At 38.6% G+C, this 22,723-nt stretch overlaps 1 protein-coding gene across 6 annotated transcripts in view; it reads right to left on the reverse strand.

The window, feature by feature from the left end:
• Positions 1-22,723, reverse strand: part of KAT6A (lysine acetyltransferase 6A) — a 124,409-nt gene that overhangs the window by 30,558 nt on the left and 71,128 nt on the right. For 3 of the 6 annotated variants that reach the window (XM_063607171.1, XM_063607172.1, XM_034966002.3), the window contains 5 exons: positions 21,772-21,887; positions 20,778-20,859; positions 18,588-18,702; positions 16,933-17,252; positions 14,614-14,732 (listed from right to left, as the gene is read on the reverse strand). In XM_063607171.1, the coding sequence (XP_063463241.1) occupies positions 14,614-14,732; positions 16,933-17,252; positions 18,588-18,702; positions 20,778-20,859; positions 21,772-21,887 (752 nt within the window). Of the gene's footprint in view, positions 1-14,613; positions 14,733-16,932; positions 17,253-18,566; positions 18,703-20,777; positions 20,860-21,771; positions 21,888-22,723 lie in introns of all 6 variants that reach the window. The other 3 variants (XM_034966001.3, XM_055116510.2, XM_034966000.3) reach the window with 1 other exon arrangement.

Raw genomic sequence — 22,723 nt, forward strand, 5'->3', positions numbered from 1 at the left:
TATAATTCTACTTATGGTACCTAGAGTAGACAAATTAATAAAGGCAGAAGACAGAATGATGCTTACCAGGGGTGGGGGTGGGGGTGGGGGGTTGGGAGTTGTTTAATGGGTACAGAGTTCCAGTTTTGCAAGATGAAAAAGTTCTGGAAATAGATGATGGTGATGATTGCACAACAAGGTGAATGTCTTTAATGCCACTGAATTGTACACTTAAAAATGGTCTGGTTAGGCCGGGCGCAGTGGCTCATGCCTGTAATCCCAGCACTTTGGGAGGCCAAGGCCGGCGGATCACGATCGAGACCATCCTGGCTAGCAAGGTGAAACCCCGTCTCTACTAAAAATACAAAGAATGGCGAGAACCCGGGAGGCGGAGCTTGCAGTGAGCCAAGATGACGCCACTGTACTCCAGCCTGGGTGACAGAGTAAGACTCCGTCTCAAAAAAAAAAAAAAAGGTCTGGTTAAAATAACTTTTACGTTATGTATATTTTACCACAATTATTTTTTTTCAAGTTTTCAGGACTCCTTAAATTTCAGGATTCTGGATATTGTGACCTATCTTTCCCTTTTCCTAAGCCTTTTTGCTCTACACTCAGACTTCTCTTTATCCATCTCCTTTGCTAATTCTTTTACCATTAAATATTGACAAAATCTAGAATTCTGTCCTCGGCCATCTTACCTTTTCCATCCGGAGGACCCATAATCCAGTGCTTCCATCAGCTTTCCACTCTCCCCACACCCTCCTTTCTCTCCACGCAGCTTAGATTCTAAGGTCTTTTTCCCTGTAATTCCACCCTTTGCATAGACCTTTAACTCTCTAGTTTCTCTTCTAATTTCACAACAAAATCCTAACCCCTGTTAAATTCAACTCTTCACATAATCCAAGTTATTACCTTAATGTGAATATCGGTGGAGAAAAACAGAGAATCATGCTACCCAGTCTCACATTATACACCCACCCACAAACCTCAAGCAGGTCCTGATGCTTCCTACTCCATTCACTCTCCCGTTCTAAAAGACAACTGCATCCTTTCTCCTCTGCTCAAGCCTCCAACACTGCTTACTCCACCTTCACTTTCAGCCAATGCTTTTGCTTCCTACTGCACTAAACTGGACAAAATCAAAAGAAAACTTCTGCAATTTTTCCCACCCACATCTGTCTGCCTCCACCTTTGTGCCACACATCCTGCCTTTCACCAATACTATGGCTAAAGATTGAGCTCCTAAGCCCACGGCTTCCGTTTGTGCATGAGATAACATCTTCCTGCTCCCTAGCCAAAGAACATCACCCAGCAGTTGCCCTCCTATCTTCTGCATCATCAGCTTTCCCTCTACCAGGGCATTCCATCAGCATACAAACAGCTGTTATTCATTTCATATTTTAAAAAGGGGGAGAGGGGTGTGTGGGCATGGTGGCTCACCCCTGTAATCCTAACACTTTGGGAGGCCAAGGTGGGCGGATCACAAGGTCAAGAGATCGAGACCATCCTGGCCAACATGGTGAAACCCTGTCCCTACTAAAAATACAAAAATTAGTTGGGAGTGGTGGCACACACCTGTAGTACCAGCTACTCGGGAGGCTGAGGCAGGAGAATCCCTTGAACCCGGGACGTGGCGGTTGCAGTGAGCCAAGATGGTGCCACTGCACTCCAGCCTGGTGACAGAGCGAGACTCCATCTCAAAAAAAAAAAAAAAAAAAGGGTATCTTCTTTAGCCCTCACAGCTCTATCCAACTCTCCCTTTCTCTGCTCCTAATTACTGTAAAAAACCTCAAAAGAATGGCCACATATTACTACTATAACCAATTTCTCCTTCCATTCTTTCTTGAAACCACTCCAATTATCTCTTCACCCTCCCCTGTCCCCATCATGGAAACAGTTTCTCAAGATTACTTCCTTGTTGCTAAGCTGGACAGTCAATTTTCAGTTCTCTTCTTACTTGGCCTATTTGCAGAATTTAAAAACTGATCCTTCCTTCTTACAACACATTCTTCACTTAGCTTCTAAGGAACTACACCTTCATGTTTTTTTTCCTACTTCACTGGCCATTCCTTCTCAGTTTCTCCAATCTCTAAAAGTTGGAATAACCTAGACTCAAAGTTCTTCTCTTCTCCCTTGGTGATCTCATCTAGTCTCATTTTTCAAAAAAACAACCTACTTGCTGGTGAGTCCTGAATTGAAAATTTCAGCCCAGACCTGTTCTTTGAACTCCAGAGACACATATCCCACTATCTACTTGATATCCCCTCTCACGTCAGGTTTAACACATCCAAAATCAAACTCCTAAATCTTTTCCCCAAATGTGCTCTTCCTATTTCCCCATCTCAGTAGATGGCAACTCCATCTTCCAACTGTGTTCTGGCATCGTCTCGGACTCCCTGCTTTCACAATGCATCAACATATCCCAATGGGTCTACCTTCAAAACATACTCGGAATTCCAATTCCACCACTACCACCATGATCCAAAACACCATGTCTCTTACTTCAATAATTTCAAGAGTTTCCCAAAGTTCTCCCTGCTTGTATACTGCCCCCCGCCCCTCAATCTACACAGGAGCCAGAGAAATCCTGTTAAAACCAAAGTCATTCTTCTGCTCAAAACCCTCCCAGCATTCCCATCTCAGAGTAAAAGTCAAAGTCCTTACAATGGCCAAGAAGACCCTACAAAAGCCAGCCTTCCATTACCCTTCTGTCCTTGTCATCTGCTATTTTGAGCCTTATGTATTTGGCTCTAGTCACATTGGCCTCCTTGTACTTCCTTGATCATGCCAAGCACAAATTGTGACTCGGGTCTTTGCATTTCCTGTTCCTATGCCTGGAATGCTATTCCCCCGTTACCTACATGTTTCATCCCCTCACCTCCTTCAAGTTTTTGCTAAATGTCAGAGAGACAGTCCCCACCTGACCAATTTAATACTGCATACATTAATCCTCTCCCTCTGAATTCTCCCTCTTCCTCCCCTGCTTTTTCTCCATAACACTACCACATGGCATACCATTTATTTTAACCCATTCCAACCCAAACTAAACTGTAAGCTCCCAAGAGGAAGACATTTTTTATTTAATGTTTTGTTCACTGCTAAATCTCTAGTGCTTGGAACATGGTAGCCAGTATTTAGTAATATTTATTATTAGATAAATATTATCTTTGATAAAAACTTTAAACAATCACATGTGCTGGTAACACAGCAAATCTCCTACCCAAGGTCTCCTGTATATACATGTGCACAACCATCTACCAAAGTTCTCCACTTTAGATTTCACACAATCCCACAACTGTGTAAGCATGGTCTCTTCTTCCATCTAAATAAGCTTCTTTTCCTATATTCCTACATGTAATACCATCATCTACTCCAAATAGAACACTAGAAGACCTACTTGGTTCTGCCCTCTCCTTCAATCCTAACTCCCAATCCAACAGCAGTCTTTTCCATTCTATCTTAAGTCTTTCTCAAAACGATTATCTATCTCTGTCTCCTATCTATCTCTTCTACCTTCATTTAGGCCCCAGTCACTTTTCATTTTGACTATTGTAATCATCTGACTGGTCCCTTGCTCAGGTGTTCCTCAATCCATTGCTTACAATATCACCAGAGTTGAGTTTCTAAAATGCAAATATGATGTCATCCACTTTTTAGAAATTCTTTAGCAGTTCCTCAAGAGCTATTTAGCTACTACTTAACTACTTTAAAGAGCTACTTTACCTGCAAGATTAAGTACAAACTCCTTAATATGAAACACAAAATCTTCATGATCTAGTACCCTTCCAATATCATCTCTTGTTTGAACTCCAACCAACTACACACAGCTCCGAGGATACACGATTTCTCACACCCAAACTTTCTACTAGAAATGCCTTCTCACTCTTCTCCAATAGTAAACTTACTCATCCCTTCAGCACCCTACACAAATGTCACCTCCTCTACAAAGACTTAAAATTTTAGTTAACCACAATAACTAAAAATAGAACAATAACATCCCTAGATGTCTTCCTGTTCATTCTCACTGCAACTTATGCATATCTCCACAGTAATACTATATCATAAATTAAGCAGTTAAGGCCATGGAGTCAGAATACCAGGGTTCAAATATTGACTCTGAAACTTAACAATTTATAACTCTAGGTAAAACAATCCTTCTAATGTTTCCATTTCTTCATTTGTAAGATGAGGCCAAGTAATTAACAATAAAGTTGTATTAAATGAAACAAATTAATATATAATGCTGAATATAGTATTTTACATATAATAAGAGGGTATCTATTACTAAACACATGGCTTTAATTACTTGTTTTTTCAATAGTCCCCCTTATCCACCCACTGGGAATACACCTTTCCAAAACCTACAGTGAATACCTGAAAACTGCAGACAGTATTAAATGTTATACAAGTTGAGTATCCCTAATCTGAAAATCTGAAACCTGAAATGCTCCAAAATCTGAAACGTTTTGAGCACTAATGATACTCAAACGAAATGCTCGTAAGAACACTGCAGATTTTGAATTCAGGATGCTCGACTGCTAAGCATATGATGCAAATATTCCAAAATCTGAAAAAAAAAAAAAATCAAAATCCAAAACACTTCTGGTCCCAAGCATTTTGGATAAGGGATATTCAACCTGTATATACTATGTTTTTTCCTATACATCCATACCTATGATATTTAATTTATAAATTAGGCACAGTAAGAGATTAACAATAACTAAAAACAGAACAATTAAAACGATGTACTGTAATAACAGTTACGTGAATGTGGTCTCTCTCAAAATATCCTATTGCACGGTATGCACTCTTATGATGATGAGGAGGAGGAGACGATGATAATAAAATTCAGACCTTGGCGAGCCAAGGGTAACTGAAACCATGGAAAGCAAAACCACAGATAAAAGGGGGATTACTGTAAATACAGGAGATAGGGTGATTATTGGCCCATCAGATCAACAAATATTTGAGGACCTACTACATGCAAGTCACACTGTGGAGATGATATAGAAAACACAGTATCTGCCCATAAAGGTGTTGTAAGACAGGCAGTCCTTGTTTTTGATGGCACTGTGTTAATGGAAACAGGTACACATCAGAATTGCGTCCGTGCTTCTGAGGTGACAGATTTGACCTTAGTTCTGATATGCATGGGTTTTGTGTATGTTGTAATAAAACTTTATTTACGAACACTAACATTTTTCACATAATTTTCACATGTCCATAAATATTATTCTTTTTATTTTTGTCCAACTGTTTAAAAATATTAAAACCATCCTTAGCTTGCAGGTCATACAAAACAGGCTGTGGATGGGACTGGGCCACAGGCCATATTTTGCCAACCCTAACACAGGTGAAGCAGTTTCTAAGCTGTATCTATGCCCTCAAAAATGACTTTCTGCATTACCTTTATGAGTCTTTTTATTATTCCAAACATCCTCTTATCTAGCCAAGATGAACTTTCCCAACTGGCTTCAAACCACTTTTTTTATTACAGCGTCAGAGAACCTGGAAGTCATCTTTGATCATCTCCTGTTCCTTCAATCTACTTTAGTTTGATAAGCATGGGTTTCAGTTAACATTGCACCACGCAAAGTGAGGAATAGCTGGAGTTTAGTTTGAGATAAGACAGGGTGGAACATCTGTTGGGCAATGGTAATACACTGAATTACTAGTATTAAGCTGCATTTTGGAGCATTTTGAAAGCTAGTAACAAGATGTCAGTTTCGGCATGACGGGATTTTAAGGTACCCCCCATGACATCTTTTTGCTGTTAAGTGATTTCTCCTTGATGTTGCTGAAAGTAGGAATGGTAGGTGGGGCGATGTTTACTGTGTTAAGGCATTTACCCATTAAATATAAGTCACATATTAAAGGCCGCATAGATGTATTTTTAGTTCACTGGATAATTTAGCACAACTTATTAAAATAGTAGTTAAGAGCCTGGGAACTAGAAAAGTTCAAATCCTATCTCGGCTGAGTCACCTTAGTTGGGCAAGTCACTATCAGATTTGTTGAAAAGATTAAACGAGTTGATATTTGCACAGAACTTACAGCACTATGCCATTCATGCAGTGAGTGCCAAATAAATGTGAGCTTCTGCTTGCTATCTCAGTGGCAGGTTCTTGGAATACACAGACAATATGTCTTTGCCCTCCAGCTGGAATTATTTATAGTAGTCTCCCCTTATCCCCAGCTTTGCTTTTCGAGGTTCTAGTTACCTGTCGTCAGCCTCGGTGCAAATTTTATCATCTCACACCATCAGAAGAGTTAGTACAGTACAATAGTACAATAAGAGATTTAGAGAGAGACAGACTACATTCATGTAACACAATACAGTACATACAGGGTTCAGTACAGTCCACGGTTTCAGGCATCTACTGGGGATCTTGGAGCGTATCACTGGTGGATACGCAGGGACTCCTGTATAGTAGTCATTTCTTCCTCAAAGCTAAAGTTAATGTTGTTTACTCCATCTGATAAGCCCTAGTTCTCTCCATCTACCTAAATCCTCATCATTCCTTAGGACTGCTGCTTCTGTGATCATCTCAGATTGCGCCAATTCTCACACATCTTAGTATACTGTGAACATCTGAGACAAGTCTGAATCATTTAATACAGCAATGCACTATGTTTCATTGGTACTCTAAGCTACTGTCTGCTGTGTATCTTCCTATGCACCTTTACCTGCCTGCACTTAGCACATGCCTAATGATTTTGCTACCCCCATAACATCCCGCATACAGAATAATGCAGGATGTTATTGTGATTAAGGGTAGAGAATTAGAAGTCACACAGGCCTAAGTTTTAATTTCGGCTCCACTAACATAAAAACTTACAGGAAGTCACTGAACTAATAGTGTTGGTTTCCTCATATGTAAAATGGGGTAACACCTCTACATCATGGGGTTAATAAAGTTGTTGAACCTAGCTTACTGTATTTTTAATAATGATTTAACTCTTCATGCAGAGAAGAAATTTTAATAACCCACACAGATTTCAAAAATGCTCTGTAACTTTGCAGAACCATACAAAAACCAAAGGAATCCTTCAAAATCAGAAAGCATTAAAATCTGTATGAAAATACAATGTGCTCTTTGATATTTTATGTAAAAATCATTCTATATATTTCAAGAAGGTGGTCATGCTCCACTGGAATGAACTGAATACAAATGCGTCTTTCTTTTTTTTAAAAAAAATTTTATTTATTTATTTATTTATTTATTTATTTATTTTTATTACACTTTAAGTTTTAGGGTACATGTGCACAATGTGCAGGTTAGTTACATATGTATACATGTGACATGCTGGTGCGCTGCACCCACTAACTCATCATCTAGCATTAGGTATATCTCCCAATGCTATCCCTCCTCCCTCCCCCCACCCCACAACAGTCCTCAGAGTGTGATGTTCCCCTTCCTGTGTCCATGTGTTCTCACTGTTCAATTCCCACCTATGAGTGAGAATATGTGGTGTTTGGTTTTTTGTTCTTGAGATAGTTTACTGAGAATGATGATTTCCAATTTCATCCATGTCCCTACAAAGGATATGAACTCATCATTTTTTATGGCTACGTAGTATTCCATGGTGTATATGTGCCGCATTTTCTTAACCCGGTCTATCATTGTTGGACATTTGGGTTGGTTCCAAGTCTTTGCTATTGTGAATAGTGCCGCAATAAACATGTGTGCGCATGTGACAGAGATATAGATCAATGGAACAGAACAGAGCCCTCAGAAATAACGTCGCATATCTACAACTATCTGATCTTTGACAAACCTGAGAAAAACAAGCAATGGGGAAAGGATTCCCTATATAATAAATGGTGCTGGGAAAACTGGCTACCCATATGTAGAAAGCTGAAACTGGATCCCTTCCTTACACGTTACACAAAAATAAATTCAAGATGGATTAAAGACTTAAACGTTAGACCTAAAACCATAAAAACCCTAGAAGAAAACCTAGGCATTACCATTCAGGACATAGGCACGGGCAAGGACTTCATGTCTAAAACACCAAAAGCAACGGCAACAAAAGCCAAAATTGACAAATGGGATCTAAGTAAACTAAAGAGCTTCTGCACAGCAAAAGAAACTACCATCAGAGTGAACAGGCAACCCACAAAATGGGAGAAAATTTTTGCAACCTACTCTTCTGACAAAGGGCTAATATCCAGAATCTACAATGAACTCAAACAAATTTACAAGAAAAAAACAAACAACCCCATCAAAAAGTGGGCGAAGGACATGAACAGACACTTCTCAAAAGAAGACATTTATGCAGCCAAAAAACACATGAAAAAATGCTCACCATCACTGGCCATCAGAGAAATGCAAATCAAAACCACAATGAGATATCATCTCACACCAGTTAGAATGGCAATCATTAAAAAGTCAGGAAACAACAGGTGCTGGAGAGGATGTGGAGAAATAGGAACACTTTTACACTGTTGGTGGGACTGTAAACTAGTTCAACCATTGTGGAAGTCAGTGTGGCGATTCCTCAGGGATCTAGAGCTAGAAATACCATTTGACCCAGCCATCCCATTACTGGGTATATACCCAAAGGACTATAAATCATGCTGCTATAAAGACACATGCACACAAATGCTTCTTTCTACTGACAGTCTTTTAAGAAAAATAGTTTCTCCAAGCTCGTAAGATCATAGTTGAAATAAAATTCTAGAACAAAAACCTATACTACTAATTTTTTTATGCTTCCACTTTTGTATTCAGAGGTGGCTCTTTTTCATGGAAGTGTATGTTGTATAGCTAATGATGGAACACAGTACTAGGCAAACTACATCCATACTTACCCTACTGCCTGCAATAATTTTTTTAAAAAATTAAAACCAATAAGTGGCTGACTCCTTTTGAAAAAAATCTTGCTAAATATTTCAATTATCTTTGACTTAGATAATGTTCCATGCAAAGTTTGATTATTCAAGATAGTCCCTTCCAGACTATAAGCTCTAAGAGAACAGAAACTATGTCCTTCTGATAGCCCCTCCACGTACCATCGTTTCTAGAACATAGCAGGCACTCAATAAACAATGTGTTATTAGTTGGATGGATTCTAATATTAATTCCTTTATCATGTCTTTTGCTGATGCTGCTGTAAGACTACCAAAGACCCTGTAATAAAATCTACCTGCAAAATTTTTGAAACACAGCTTCAAGCATCATCTAAGCTATATCTATGCTCTCAAAAATGACTTTCTGCACTATATTTATGAATCCTTTCATTATTCAAAATGTCCTCTTATCTAGTCAACATGAACTTTCCCAAGTGGCTTCAAACCACTTTCTTTATTAAATTAAGTCAGAGAACCTGGAAGTCATCTTTGATCATCTCTTGCTTCCTCAAGCTACACATAAAACTCATCACTAAGTTCTGCTGATTCCAACTCCAAAATATATCTAAATCCATCCACTTCTCTCCCATTTCTACCACCACCCCTCTAGTCCTAGCTAACATCTTCTCTCATCCTGATCACTGGAAAAGCCTGCAAAGTGGTTTCCCAGCTTCCACTCTTGCTTAATTCTAAACCACTCTTTATGTAGTAGCCAAGAAAAACCATTTTTTAATAAAACTGATCTTGCTGTTTCCTTGCTAAAAACCATTCAATGTCTTCCCACTGCAATTATGATAAAAACCCCAATTCTAACTTCTGGCCTCAGTCTATTTCCCCAGCTTCACCTTATGCAACTCTTCTGTTCACTGTATTTGAGTTACACTGAACTTCAGTTCCTTAAGTTTATCAACCTCTTTCACACCCTTAGACGTTTACATAGGCAATCCACTTGTCTCTGAAATATTCTTCTCTAGCTCTTTACTCTGCTGACTTTTGAATACTCTTTTGGAACTACGTATAAACTGTTACTTCTTCAAAAGTCTTCCCTTCTCATAAACACTCCAACCCCAACCCTCAGCAAGGTAGCCCAGCCCGTCAGAAACCCTCACTGCATTCTTATTTCCTTCCGACTATCAGTTTGTAAGTACAGTTTTATTTTTATGAGTGTTTATTATCTGTCTGTTTGTGAAACTAACAGCTTCATGAAGGCAGAGTCTGTGTCTTTTTGTTTGCCCTATAGTTCTGGTACCAAGGCAGGTGCATGATGCTAAATGAATAAGCCTCATGGAGAAATAGCACCATCATCAGAATTTCAGTGCACTGCCAACAAAAATAAGCATGAACTAGACTTCCAAGATCTAGCTGTTTATTTCCTTGGTGCCAATACACACACAGACAATCCTGAGTTTAATCAAATACTGGAAAGAAACATAGGATTAGCCCGATTACTGTCAATAAGCATTTACACTGTCTCCCCGAGCCTCAGCAGGGCTCAGCAACCCGTTTAACTCTCTTTGGTCATCCTTCTTGCACCTTTCTATTATTTCAACTCCTGCCCCATTTCTCCCAGAAGAAAATTTCATTCAATATCCATTCATTAAACAAATATTTACTGAGCCTTTACTATATTCCAAGTACTCAGTAGATAGCAGTGACCAAAAAGAAAGGCCTCGTTCTCACTTTTACACTGTTGGTGGGACTGCAAACTAGTTCAAGAATCATGGAAGACAGTGTGGCGAATCCGCAAGGATCTAGAACTAGAAATACCATTTGACCCAGTCATCCCATTACTGGGTGTATACCCAAAGGATTATAAATCATGCTGCTATAAAGACACATGCACGTGTATATTTATTGCGGCACTATTCACAATAGCAAAGACTTGGAACCAACCCAAATGTCCAGAAATGATAGACTGGATTAAGAAAATGTGGCACATATACACCAGGGAATACTATGCAGCCATAAAAAAGGATGAGTTTATGTTCTTTGTAGGGACATGGATGAAGCTGGAAATCATCATTCTCAGCAAATTATTGTAAGGACAAAAAACCAAACACCGCATGTTCTCACTCATAGGTGGGAACTGAACAATGAGAACACATGGACACAGGAAGGGGAACATCACACACCGGGGCCTGTTGTGGGGTGGGAGGAGGGGGGAGGGATAGCATTAGGAGATATATCTAATGTAAATGACGAGTTAATGGGTGCAGCACACCAACATGGCACATGTATACATATATGTAACAAACCTGCACGTTGTGCACATGTACCCTAGAACTTAAAGTATAATTAAAAAAAAAAAACAAAAAAGGCCTCGTTCTCAAGGCACTTACATTCTAGAAATAAAAAATTTAAATTCAAGAGGTGGTAGGTACTATGCAGAAAAAGCAGGCAGGTCAGGGGATACAGTGACACAATGGGCTGTAAGCTATTTTCGTGTGGATATGAGCAAGACCTAAATGGAATGGGCAGTGAACCTACTAAATCATCGACTCTAGAGGAAGGGCCATCGAGGCAAGGTGCAGCGACTGCAAAGGCCCAAGGCAGGCATGCTTGGTGTGTCTGAGGAAGAGGAGGCGGCTGTGGCTGGAGTAGCCTGAGAGCAAGAAGAGCAGCCAAAGAGGGAGGCAGGCACAAGATCATATACAGCCTTGGAGATAAGAGAACAGACTCTTTTTTTTTTTTTTTTTTTTAAATTCTAAAGAAGACTGTAAGACATGAAAGGTTTTCTGAGCAAGGAAGTGGTATAATCCAACCTACGTTCAAAAATAATTACCCTGGCCGCTGTGTGAAGAAAATAGACTAGAGAGTGGGGTGGGGGCAAAAGCAGAAGCAAGTTTAGTCTGGAGGCAATTATAGCAGCCTAAGCCAGAGATGACAGTGGGTTGGCAGTAGCAAATACAGACATATTCTGAAGGCAGAACCATTAGGATTTGCTGATGGACTGAATGTGAAGTATGACAGAGAAAAAAAAAATCAAGATGACATCTCTGTGGGCCTAAGCAAGTACAGGATAGAGCTACCATTTACTCTTGTTCACCACTAAAAGCCAGAATCTATGGCTACAACAGTAAGAGCCTAGAACATCTTGCTGTGGCCAGAAGTAAATAAAAATGATGATGATGTGTTAAAAGGACAGAGGAGCTTCTAGAAAGGAGTTCCCCTCTGCCTAAATTTGGAACAATTTAAGCATCAAAATAAATACTAATAGCAATGGATTATAACCATAAAATAATCTATGAGTTTAAACAAAATGAATAAATAAATAGGAAGAAGAAAAAGCTTCTCCTTACAATAGAATGCCAATTAATAAATGGCAAAGAAATGACAGAATTAGAAAATAATGTTTGGCCACCAACAAAGTAAATGATTCAGGCAAAAATCATCTCTGGATGCTAAATGTGGTAGATAAAAGTTTGATGAAAAACAGGATATCTGCATTTCTGTCTCGAAGTATGTCCCCCCAAGATACTTAATTATAGGTAGAAAGCAATGTTAGAGAAGAAACATGGATACCACCTAAACCAGGTGGTCACTGTTAGCAGCACTTGTGATGAGAACTTGGATATGACATGCCTTCTGATGTGACACACTGAGGAGGACACAGCACACCTGTGGAATTTTCTAATCATGAAAAATAAAACAAGCTCAAAGTGATGACATTCTATAAATGACCTGTGCACTTCAAAACTGTCAAGGTCATGAAAGATAAAGACTGAGGAACTGTTCCCAATTGGAAGGAGACTAGAGAGACGTGACAACTAAATTAGATAATAGTACTTAATTTGTGTTAAATTCCTGATTTGATGATTGGACCATGGTCATGTATGAGAACATTTCTGTTTTTAGGAAATACACACAAATAATTAGGAGTAAAGGGATATTAACACATTATGTCTGCAACTTACTCGGGAGGAGAAAAAAAAATTCTTTCAGTCAGGAAGAACATAACTACTGCCTCCTTTCAGTTCCCACTGAAGTCCATGTAGATTTCTACTAGAGTACCTATAATAACTCACTAGCATGAAAGGAAACAAGCTTTGAGGGCAACCTGCCCAAAGCAGAAGTTAGTAAATGACAGATCAAGACTTGAACCCAGATCCACCTGAATCAAAGCTAATATTTTGTTAAATCATAATACAGCAGAATGCTGAGTAAATGCATGCTGAGTATTTGTACTGCTGTTTTATTTTTCCAAAAGTACTCACATAATGACCGACATCAACAGTCTATTCACCACCACTGGGTCTCTTAATATGAAGAGTTTTCCCTAGAACCCTCGGCATCAGCCTTAGAATTTTTTTTTTTTTTTTTTGAGATGGAGTCTCACTCTGTTGCCCAGGCTGGAGTGGTGTGGCACGATCTCGGCTCACTGCAACCTCCACCTCCCGGATTCAAGTGATTCTTCTGCCTCAGCCTCCCGAGTAGCTGGGACCACAGGCGTGTGCCACCGGCTAATTTTTGTATTTTTAGTAGAGACGGGGTTTCACCATGCTGGCCAGGCTGGTCTCGAATTCCTGACCTCAAGTGATCCACCCGCCTCGGCCTCCCAATGTGCTGGGATTACAGGGGTGAGCCACCGTGCCCAGCCTAGAAATTCTTCTTTTCAAGATAAAAGAGAACTTGGCTTACATGGTACATTTGTTGGTGGCAAAGAAGGAAAAGACAAAAAATAAATGAACATAATCTGGAAGAGCCTTTATGATCTAGCCCCTGCACTTTTCCAACCTCACCTCCTGCCATTCTCCACACCCTATATTCTTTATCCTGAGCCATTTTAATTCCCACAATTAAGCATGTTTTCCCCTATCTTCAAGTCTATTCCACCTTCACTTCTGTTCCTTCTGATTATATAAGAACCAACTCCCTACATATCCCTTTAAGGGATATGTACAACTCCTACATATCCTTTAAGGCCCCTCAATGAATCCTCCTCTGACCTCCCCAGGCAGAAGTAGAAGCTGGCTTCCCTATTCTCCCAAAACATCAAGTATTCTATAATTGAACTTTTCATATTAATGACATTACTTATTCACAAATCTCTCCTATAGTTCAGGGAAAGAATTCAGTCATTCACTGGCATCTCCAGCATGTGGCACATAGACTCTGTCTATATATTTACGATCTTGCCATGTGTCACAAAGAACTGCAATTTTTTTTTTTTTGGAAGACAGGGTCTCACTCTGTCACCCAGGCTGGAGTACAGTGGCATGATCTCAGGTCACTGCAACCTCCATTTCCCCAGCTCAAGCAATTCTCCTGCCTCAGCCTCCTAAATAGCTGTGACTACAGGTGTGCACCAACATACCTGGCTAATTTTTCTATTTTTTTTTGAGATGGGGTTTTGCCATGTTGCCCCAGCTGGTCTCAAACTCCCAGACTCAAGCAATCCACCCACCTTGGCAAAGTGCTAGGATTACAGGCATGAAATACTTCTTGAATTAATAAATATAGGTGTTTTATCACTCATGAGAAGCTTGTTTTTTGTTTGTTTTTGGTCAAATCCCAAATTCTTCTTCATACAGTAAGACAAAAAATAAACCAAGCTTATTTAATATTGATAGTCAAAGCCATGTGCTTATCTGCAAAACCAAAGCAGTTATCATGGGTTTGAAAGGAATATTATAAACAGCAGAACTACATACACACACAAACCACAACTATTCTGAGATTAGGCAAACTGCTGTTACTGCTTAACCCACAATGTAATTAATCTGCTGTTTCTCAGCCATGAACAAGTTGCTTGACTGTCTAACCTGAATATCCAACTTTACCTGCAGTGCTTGTTCTTGGATATCACGAAATAATTCCATATCTTTCTCAGTCATGATTTCCTGGCTCCCAAAAAGTCGCTCCTCATTTTCTTGTTTGCCATCCCAGCCATCCTGATTGTCTACATATAAAAAAAGAGCTCACATGTTAACTGTCCTCAGATTAATACATGAACTAGAAAAAATTTCAGGTCTTTATTTCAATTTGAAGAACTTAATATATAACAAAGAAGAATATAGCATTAAACTGACTCTTAGAAGAATGCTACTCAATAAATAATATTTATGTATTAAATCTGCCTTATAGTGGAAATCTTGAATTGTCTTAAAGCTTCCTAAAAATATTATATAACTAAATTTAAACTTCATTAAAGATTACATTTTAATACACAGAAAGGCAGACAGAAAAATGATATAAGGAATATAAATTTCATTTTGAAATAGTATAAATTTGACACTTTTAGTATAGGTTTAATGCATCAACGTTCAAAAAAACCTCTTGAGTAGCTACCTTAACTGATGTCAGCAGTACTAACTCCCATCACATTCTGGGTGCCCTTTTAAAGTTAAAGCACAAACTTTAAAAGACTGTCCTTTTAAAGCACAAACTCCATTTACCCAGATGATAATCATCTGGGTAAATATGAAAACGTATGATAATTATCTACTAAATGATGGAACTTCCTCAAGTTGGCAAAAAACTAGTGAAGAGAGTATTTGGGAATTATGAAGATCATTATCCTTTGCATTTGAAGATGACACTGCTGTTGGGCTCATTTGCTCTCTTTATAAGTATGGCTGAAAAGACCAATTGGTGACAGTTCTCAAGTCAACTGCACATATGGGCCATCTGTTATTAACTTAACACAAGAAGAAAAAGGTCAAGGACTCACTGTTGACAACATTCTCAGACTGGAAGAAAAAAGTACAATCTAAAGGTACTATGTGACTTTAATGCCCCCTAGTGCATGATGCATGCACCTCTCTAATACAGCATTTGGTACTTAAACTTTATAATTCATAAAGAAAATGACAGAGCCTATTAAAGCAAATGCTCACACCACTGTCAAAAATTCAATATTGGTTCTCCATATACTTGATACACTTGCTCTAACAATTTCTATTTCAAAAGCTTTCTAGTAGATTCTTCTAATAAACCATCTCCAGTACAAATGGTTAATTCAAAAATGTCTTTCATTAGGATTTGCTCTGAGATTCTTTCCTAGTTTAATCTAAACGGATTGCATATTTTCTTAGATAAACATGCTCAGATCAGGAACTTATCTACAGGTTGATAAAGACATGAAGAGTCTTGAACGCTTAAAGAGTAATTAGTTGATCATCACTATGGTAAAAGACCAATCAATAAAGCATACAAAGGGGACTCTGACAATTACAAGGACTTTCTCTCCTGCACTGGACAATCAACCACTTATGAAAGCAGGAATGAGAGCAGTGAATACACTCTCCCTCACCAAGGAGACATTCAGGGAGGAAACCAAGGTCAGGGAATTCTCTTGTAGTAGATGAGACACTACAACTCTGGCCCTTGTGGTCCAAAAGAGTTCATTCTCATTCTACTTTCTTCAAGCCTTTTCTACTTCCTTCACAGGGTTAGTATCTCTAAATTCAAGGCTCAGCAATAAGACTATTTTAAGCTTTAATTTATTGGACAGTTAATCAAATTCTTCTCCTCTGACTTGAATGATTTGCCACATTATTAAGTCCTCTCCACAGATGTTTTCTACTTTGAAAACTAGGGAACTTAGCCTGATACATAAGCAGCCTGGAGCTGTGGTTCTGTCTCTCCCTTTTTAAGTGCAATCCATGACTTACAACTATATTTGTCAAGATCTGAAGTAGAAAAGTCAATGACCTCATCACATCTGCAAATATTTTGGTCTTTTTTTTATGCTTAGATCAACAGCATTTTACCCAGTTCTATTCTTTCCAGTTTCCTTCCTGGAATAAGCAGGCATCATAACATTCACCATATGATTTCTTTAGTAATTTGTGAAATGTAAAGTAATCCTCAAGGTTACACCCCAAGTTTCTCTAGGCAGATTCTTTGTGGTTCTACAAAAAAGCAGCTTCCTTTTGCCTAAGAGTTCCTACTGTCCCATTCTGCAACTTTATTTCCATCCTCTAAATTCCTGCCACAGTTATCACCTCAGTATCATCTACATGTTTTTTCAATGTGTTCTTATATTCTATAACCAACTGTTAATAATCAAATATAAATCCATTATAGATAATTAGTGTTATCCCCAATAATACATGTACAGAATACTATTTGTTTCTAAGTTTGTTCTAAACTCTTACCCGTGGGCCAATCTGAAGTGCTTGATTTCCTGTTGCCCCTCTTTCTGATTCGATATTGCTCGGAGTAGTCCACCACTTCCCCCCGAGCTTTCCGCCCATCAGGGGAAGGGGTAAAAAATTTGGTAAGGCCATCAATGAGCCCTTTGGTTTTCTTGTTGAACTTCAAGGAGACATTGCTATCTCTGCAGAAGTCCAAGCCATCTATCCGCTCTAAATATCCTTCTGATGATGATGATGATGCTGATTGGCTGGAAAGAGTGATTTTTCGTTTCCTACCCCTTCCAGGGCCAGTTCGAACTTTGCTGAAGGGACCTTTTGATCTAAACAATTAAACAGGGGAAAGGGTAAGTATTAAAAAAGATACTTGTAAGGTTCCTTTTTAATATATAGCATATAATTAGTAAGTAACCTACAGCTTTATTAAAATCTATATTATTAAGAATATTCTGCAAACTATAAATAGTACTCTGTGAATGAAAATTAATATTATTATTAGAAACATCTATTGCCAGGAAGCCTACTTATAGTGCAAAGAATGACAGGCCAGGAGTCAGAAGACTTGTTCTAGTCATAATTCTCTCTTACTAGCTGTACGACTTGGACAAATCACATTTTTTCTAAACATATGTCAGTGCCTTCATCTGTAAAATGAGAACTGGACTAAGAACAACTAAGATCCTTCCAGGTATAAAGTTCTACTACACTGTGATCTCTGCACCAACTGAAAGTTATACTTTTATCTCTAAAACACAAGGATGGGTTATTCTTCGAAGGCCAGGAATCAAAAGATCATTTTATAGGAAAATCAAAGCTTGATTTAAGATTTTGAATATAGACTACAATATTGGTTCTGTACATTTCAGGCTGCTAATGCCCATTCATTTCAGTTATATCACCTTCAAGATAGTCTTACGTGTAAAAAAGGTAAGTAAAACTTTTGATAATAAAGGGAGGTTGACAAGCCTGAAGACATTTACATATCATCAAAGGTGAGTTACTACAGACATTTTTAAAAAGACAAAACTAGCTACTGAATCTTGCCCCACCTCCTCCAGACATAGCCCAGCTTTCTAGTCCACAATTTCTGATTTCTGCTAATAGATGAAAACATTCAAATTATTTTACATCCAAAGAACACAAAAATGGGACTTAGCCATCACCTCAATAGGAAGAACCTATCCAGTGATTTGTACACCTAATAGATATTAACAATTGAGACAAGATCAGGAGAGTGACATGTGAAATGTCACAGTAACAACTTTTTCTTTCCTGTTTTTATATAAGAGAAGCAACATAAAGCAATGGTTAAGAGTCAGACTTTGGTGCCAGACTACTTGGATTTTCATCCCAGTTCAACATTTACTATGCCTTAGTTTCTTCCTTTGAAAAATGAAAGTAACAACAGCAGCTATATTTCACTGGGTTGTTGGCAGAATTAAACAATTCAATGCATATAAAGCACTTAGAACAGTGTCTGGCACTTATTAAGGGCTGAATAAGTGTTAGCCATTTTTATTATATAAAAGTGCCAGATATGACAATGGAATTTTTTTCATAGAGAAAACAAGTGAATCCTACACTACAGAGAAGACCCTATCCTTTTCTCCCCTCACCTTGCCACAAGTACAACTTACACCGTGTTTTGTTTCTTTAACCTGTTTTTTGGACGTCCTATTGGATTAGTATAGCGCCGTTTTATCTGTGCTGCCTTCTTTTGTAGAAGTTTTCGTCCTTTTTTCCTAGGTCGACATATTTGACATATCCACATGCCTATAAAAAAATAAAATTCCACATAGAAGTGTGACAGACATAAATACACTGAAAGGTTTCAGATAGTCTTAAGTCAGGATCTTAACTTTTTCAGGTAAAAGACTGTCATTAGAAAATCTGATGAATACCCCCTCCAATCCAAAATAAACATTAAAACATATACACACAAAATTCTACAAATAATTGGAAGAGACTCACATACACCTTCAAGCCTGCACTGGAAGTCCACTGACTGCACTTGAAGTCCACTGAGGCCGAGGCGGGTGGATCACCTGAGGTCAGGAGTTTAAGACCAGCCTGGCCAACATGGTGAAACCCCGTCTCTACTAAAAATACAAAAATTAGCTGGGCATGGTGGTACGTGCCTGTAGTCCCAGCTACTCGGGAGGCTAAGGCAGGAGAATCGCTTGAACCCAGGAGGCGGAGGTTGCAGTGAGCCGAGATTGCACCACTGCATTCCAGCCTGGGCGACAGAGTGAGACTCCGTCTCAAAAAAAAAAGTTTCCTGCCTAAAGCTGCTATATAATCTCTTTTGTAGAAGTTAAACACACAGGAAAGGAGTCCTAAGGAAATGTTTCTTGACTGGGCAGAGTGGCTCATGCCTGTAATCCCATCACTTTGGGGGGCTGAGGTGGGCGGATTACCTGAGGTCAGGAGTTTGAGACAAGCCTGGCCAACATGGTGAAACTGCATCTCTACAAAAAACATTAGCTGCAAGCCAGGCATGGTGGCTCACGCCTGTAATCCCAACACTTTGGGAGGCCAAGGTGGGCTCCAGCCTGGGCAACAGAGTGAGATTCCATCTCCAAAAAAAAAAAAATTTCCTTAGGACTCTTAGAAGGCCCCTTGCTCAGACTTCATATAAATGGAAAAAGTGGGTATTTATTCTTTAGTATTTATAAATTGAAGACGTTTCAAAAAGTAACAATCAGTAAGTGAATTCAGGCTGGGCGCGGTGGCTCATGCCTGTAATCCCAGCACTTTGGGAGGCCGAGGCAAACAGATCACTTGAGGCCAGGAGTTCAAGACGAGCCTGGCCAACATGGCAAAACCCCATCTCTACTAAAAATACAAAAATTAGCCGGGTGTCGTGGTACGCCTGTAGTCCCAGCTACATGGGAGGCTGAGGCAGAGAATCGCTTTGAACCTGATAGGTGGAGGCTGCAGTGAGCCAAGATCCTGGGCGACAGAGTGAGACTCCATGGGTGAGGGGGTGGAATAAGTGAATTCAAGTAAAAACCTAAAGTGTTAACATGACTACAAAGTACAGTTAAGTCATTTTCTATCAACAGGAAATTTTTTTCCAAACAAATATTATGAAATATCCTATAGGCATTTTACTTAAGAAGCCTATAAATTATAAAATCAGAGTTAAAATGGAATTTGTGATAGGACAAAAAGGGGGGTCTGGCTGAAGTTTTTTTTTTTTAAAGAACCTATGAGCATATGAATATGGAAGTCCAACCATGAGGCAACTATGCCCAAACTAAATACCTCTCAAATGAACAGGAATCAAAAGAAATGAGTAACATTAAGCTGCGCCCTTACAATCTGGACACTTATTTGTTCAGAATGTATTTCATTAAAACAACAACAACAACAACAAAAAACCTTTTTATTTCATAAAGTATTTCATAAAAAGGTTTTTTTTTAAGTTCTGAATAAACCATATCTCTATAGCTCTAGGGCCCTCAAAAGTGCTAAGCAGTGATATAATCAACACGACCTAATACTATTTTATTTCCTCCTTTCAATAAAGAGATATTTCAAGATATATTTAAGGCAAGTATTTTATCTTCTAGCTAGAGATTGGCAAATATGTATAAATGAACCACTTCACCATTGATGGATGCCTAGATATTGAAAATAACAATAAATCCATATCATGTAAGAATGTTAAGATGACCACTCAGAAAGACTATCCCCCCACCTTTTAAGGTGACAGTTCTCTTCCTACTTATACAACCTCAAAAAGAAAGATCCAATTATTCTTTCATTTAACAAAGTAGATAAAATGTGCTTTCACTAACATCCTCCTTTATATTCCCAGTTTTATTTCAGAAAGTATTTCTCACCTTTTGGCATACGGGTGAGTGGCGGATCACAACACTCCATGTGAAAACCTCGGTCACATGAATCACAAAAGAGCATGTTATCCTATTAGAAAAAAGAAAGGACAGTTTTGCTTAACCTTATGAAGCAGAAACATGTTACAATCACGACTGCATAAAACCTAGAAAGCTTCAGGGATCTTAAAAAAAGAGATAAGCCAGGCGCAATGGCTCACGCCTGTAATCCCAACACTCTGGGAGGTCGAGGCGGGTGGATCATGAGGTCAGGAGTTCGAGACTAGCCTGACCAACATGGTGAAACTCTGTCCCTACTAAAAATACAAAAATTAGACGGGCATGGTGGCATGTGCCTGTAATCCCAGCTACTCAGAAGGCTGAGGCAGGAGAACTGCTTGAACCAGAGAGGCAGAGGTTGCAGTGAGCCAAGATCGTGCCACTGCACTCCAGCCTGGGCGACAGAGTGAGACTCCTTCTCAAAAAAAAATAAATAAATAAAAGAGATGAGTGACCATAATATTAAAAGTTTCCTTAATTTGTATTAACTATGTAAATAGAGTTAGCAAAAAGTTATGTTCCAGCCAATCTTTGATAAAGAGCTAAAGTTTCATTAGTTTCAAGTATATCCAATAACCAGAAATAAGCTAACCCTGGTCTGCTTTAATAATGAGAAAAGGGCGACTTGTAATTAATATATCAACTGACCATCCTAAATGAATGCCTCTGTACTGCTCCAAGAAATTTGGGGAGTATTTCTTTAATGTGGCTTAGTCTCTCTGCAAATATATAATTAAGTGCTTTACAAATTACCTAGACATAACTGAAGTCTAAATTAGCAAGCATTCTAAACTAATGACATGTAGTTTAAAGAGACTACTGGCTATTCTAAATGCTACTGGACCAAGTGTCTGAAAAATAACCAGTCATACTTAGATGAAAATGCTGGTTGTACATTCTACTACTAAATGAAACACCCATATTAGAAGGCAAAGATACTCACCGCATTTTTGCCTTGATCTCGACAGGAGCTGCATGTTTTACACTCGATGCACTGCCACCGTAAGGCCTTCACTCGAACCGTTAGTTCAGGGGAAAACTTTAAACAGGATGGATGGCCTAATACGAGGGAGAACATTCATGAATGAAACAATCAAGAACTATTTTGCTATTGTACTAAAGAAATGATGTAGAAAAAGGCAATCATCTTAAATACAAAATATATATCAAATAAAGCAAGATGCACCAGGAAGCCTGCCACACATTTCTCATCAGGACTTGGCACCACAATTCAGTTTTATTAATGTTAAAGAGAAGTTAGGACCCCTCCCCACAATTTGATTATAAAAAAAACTTGACAAACTCCAAACTTTTATTAAGCCTACATCAAAGCATTATGTTTGTACATATCCGGTATATATGTATATATATGAATACATATATGTTCATATATGAGAAATGCTCATATATGCATTACTGAATATACAAAAAAGCTGTTTACATTGATAACATCCTAGAAAACTGAGCTATATATATCAAGAAGAAGGATTTTATGTCTCAGTTTATACCCTTTTGTGCTGTCATTTTTTAAATAACGTTTTACTTTTGTAATTTAAAAAATACAGTTAGTCCCCTTATCTGCAGTTTTGCTTTCTGAGGTTTTAGTTACCCACAGTCAACTGCAGTGTGAAAATATTAAATAAGCAACTCCTAAGTTTTAAGCTGCACACTGTTCTGAGTAGCATAATGAGATCTGCTGTCCCAGCTGGGCTGCGATCACCCACACTGCATACACTACCCATTTGTTAGTCACTTAGTGGTTGTCTGGGTTATCAGACTGTTGCTGGTATCACCATGCTAGTGTTATTATCATGCTTGTGTTGGAGTCACCCTTATTTTACTTCATAATGGTCCCAAAGCACAAAACTAGTGATGGTGGCATGTTGTTATAATTG

This window comes from Pan paniscus, chromosome 7 (assembly GCF_029289425.2).
Source record: "Pan paniscus chromosome 7, NHGRI_mPanPan1-v2.0_pri, whole genome shotgun sequence".
Taxonomy (NCBI): domain Eukaryota; kingdom Metazoa; phylum Chordata; class Mammalia; order Primates; family Hominidae; genus Pan; species Pan paniscus.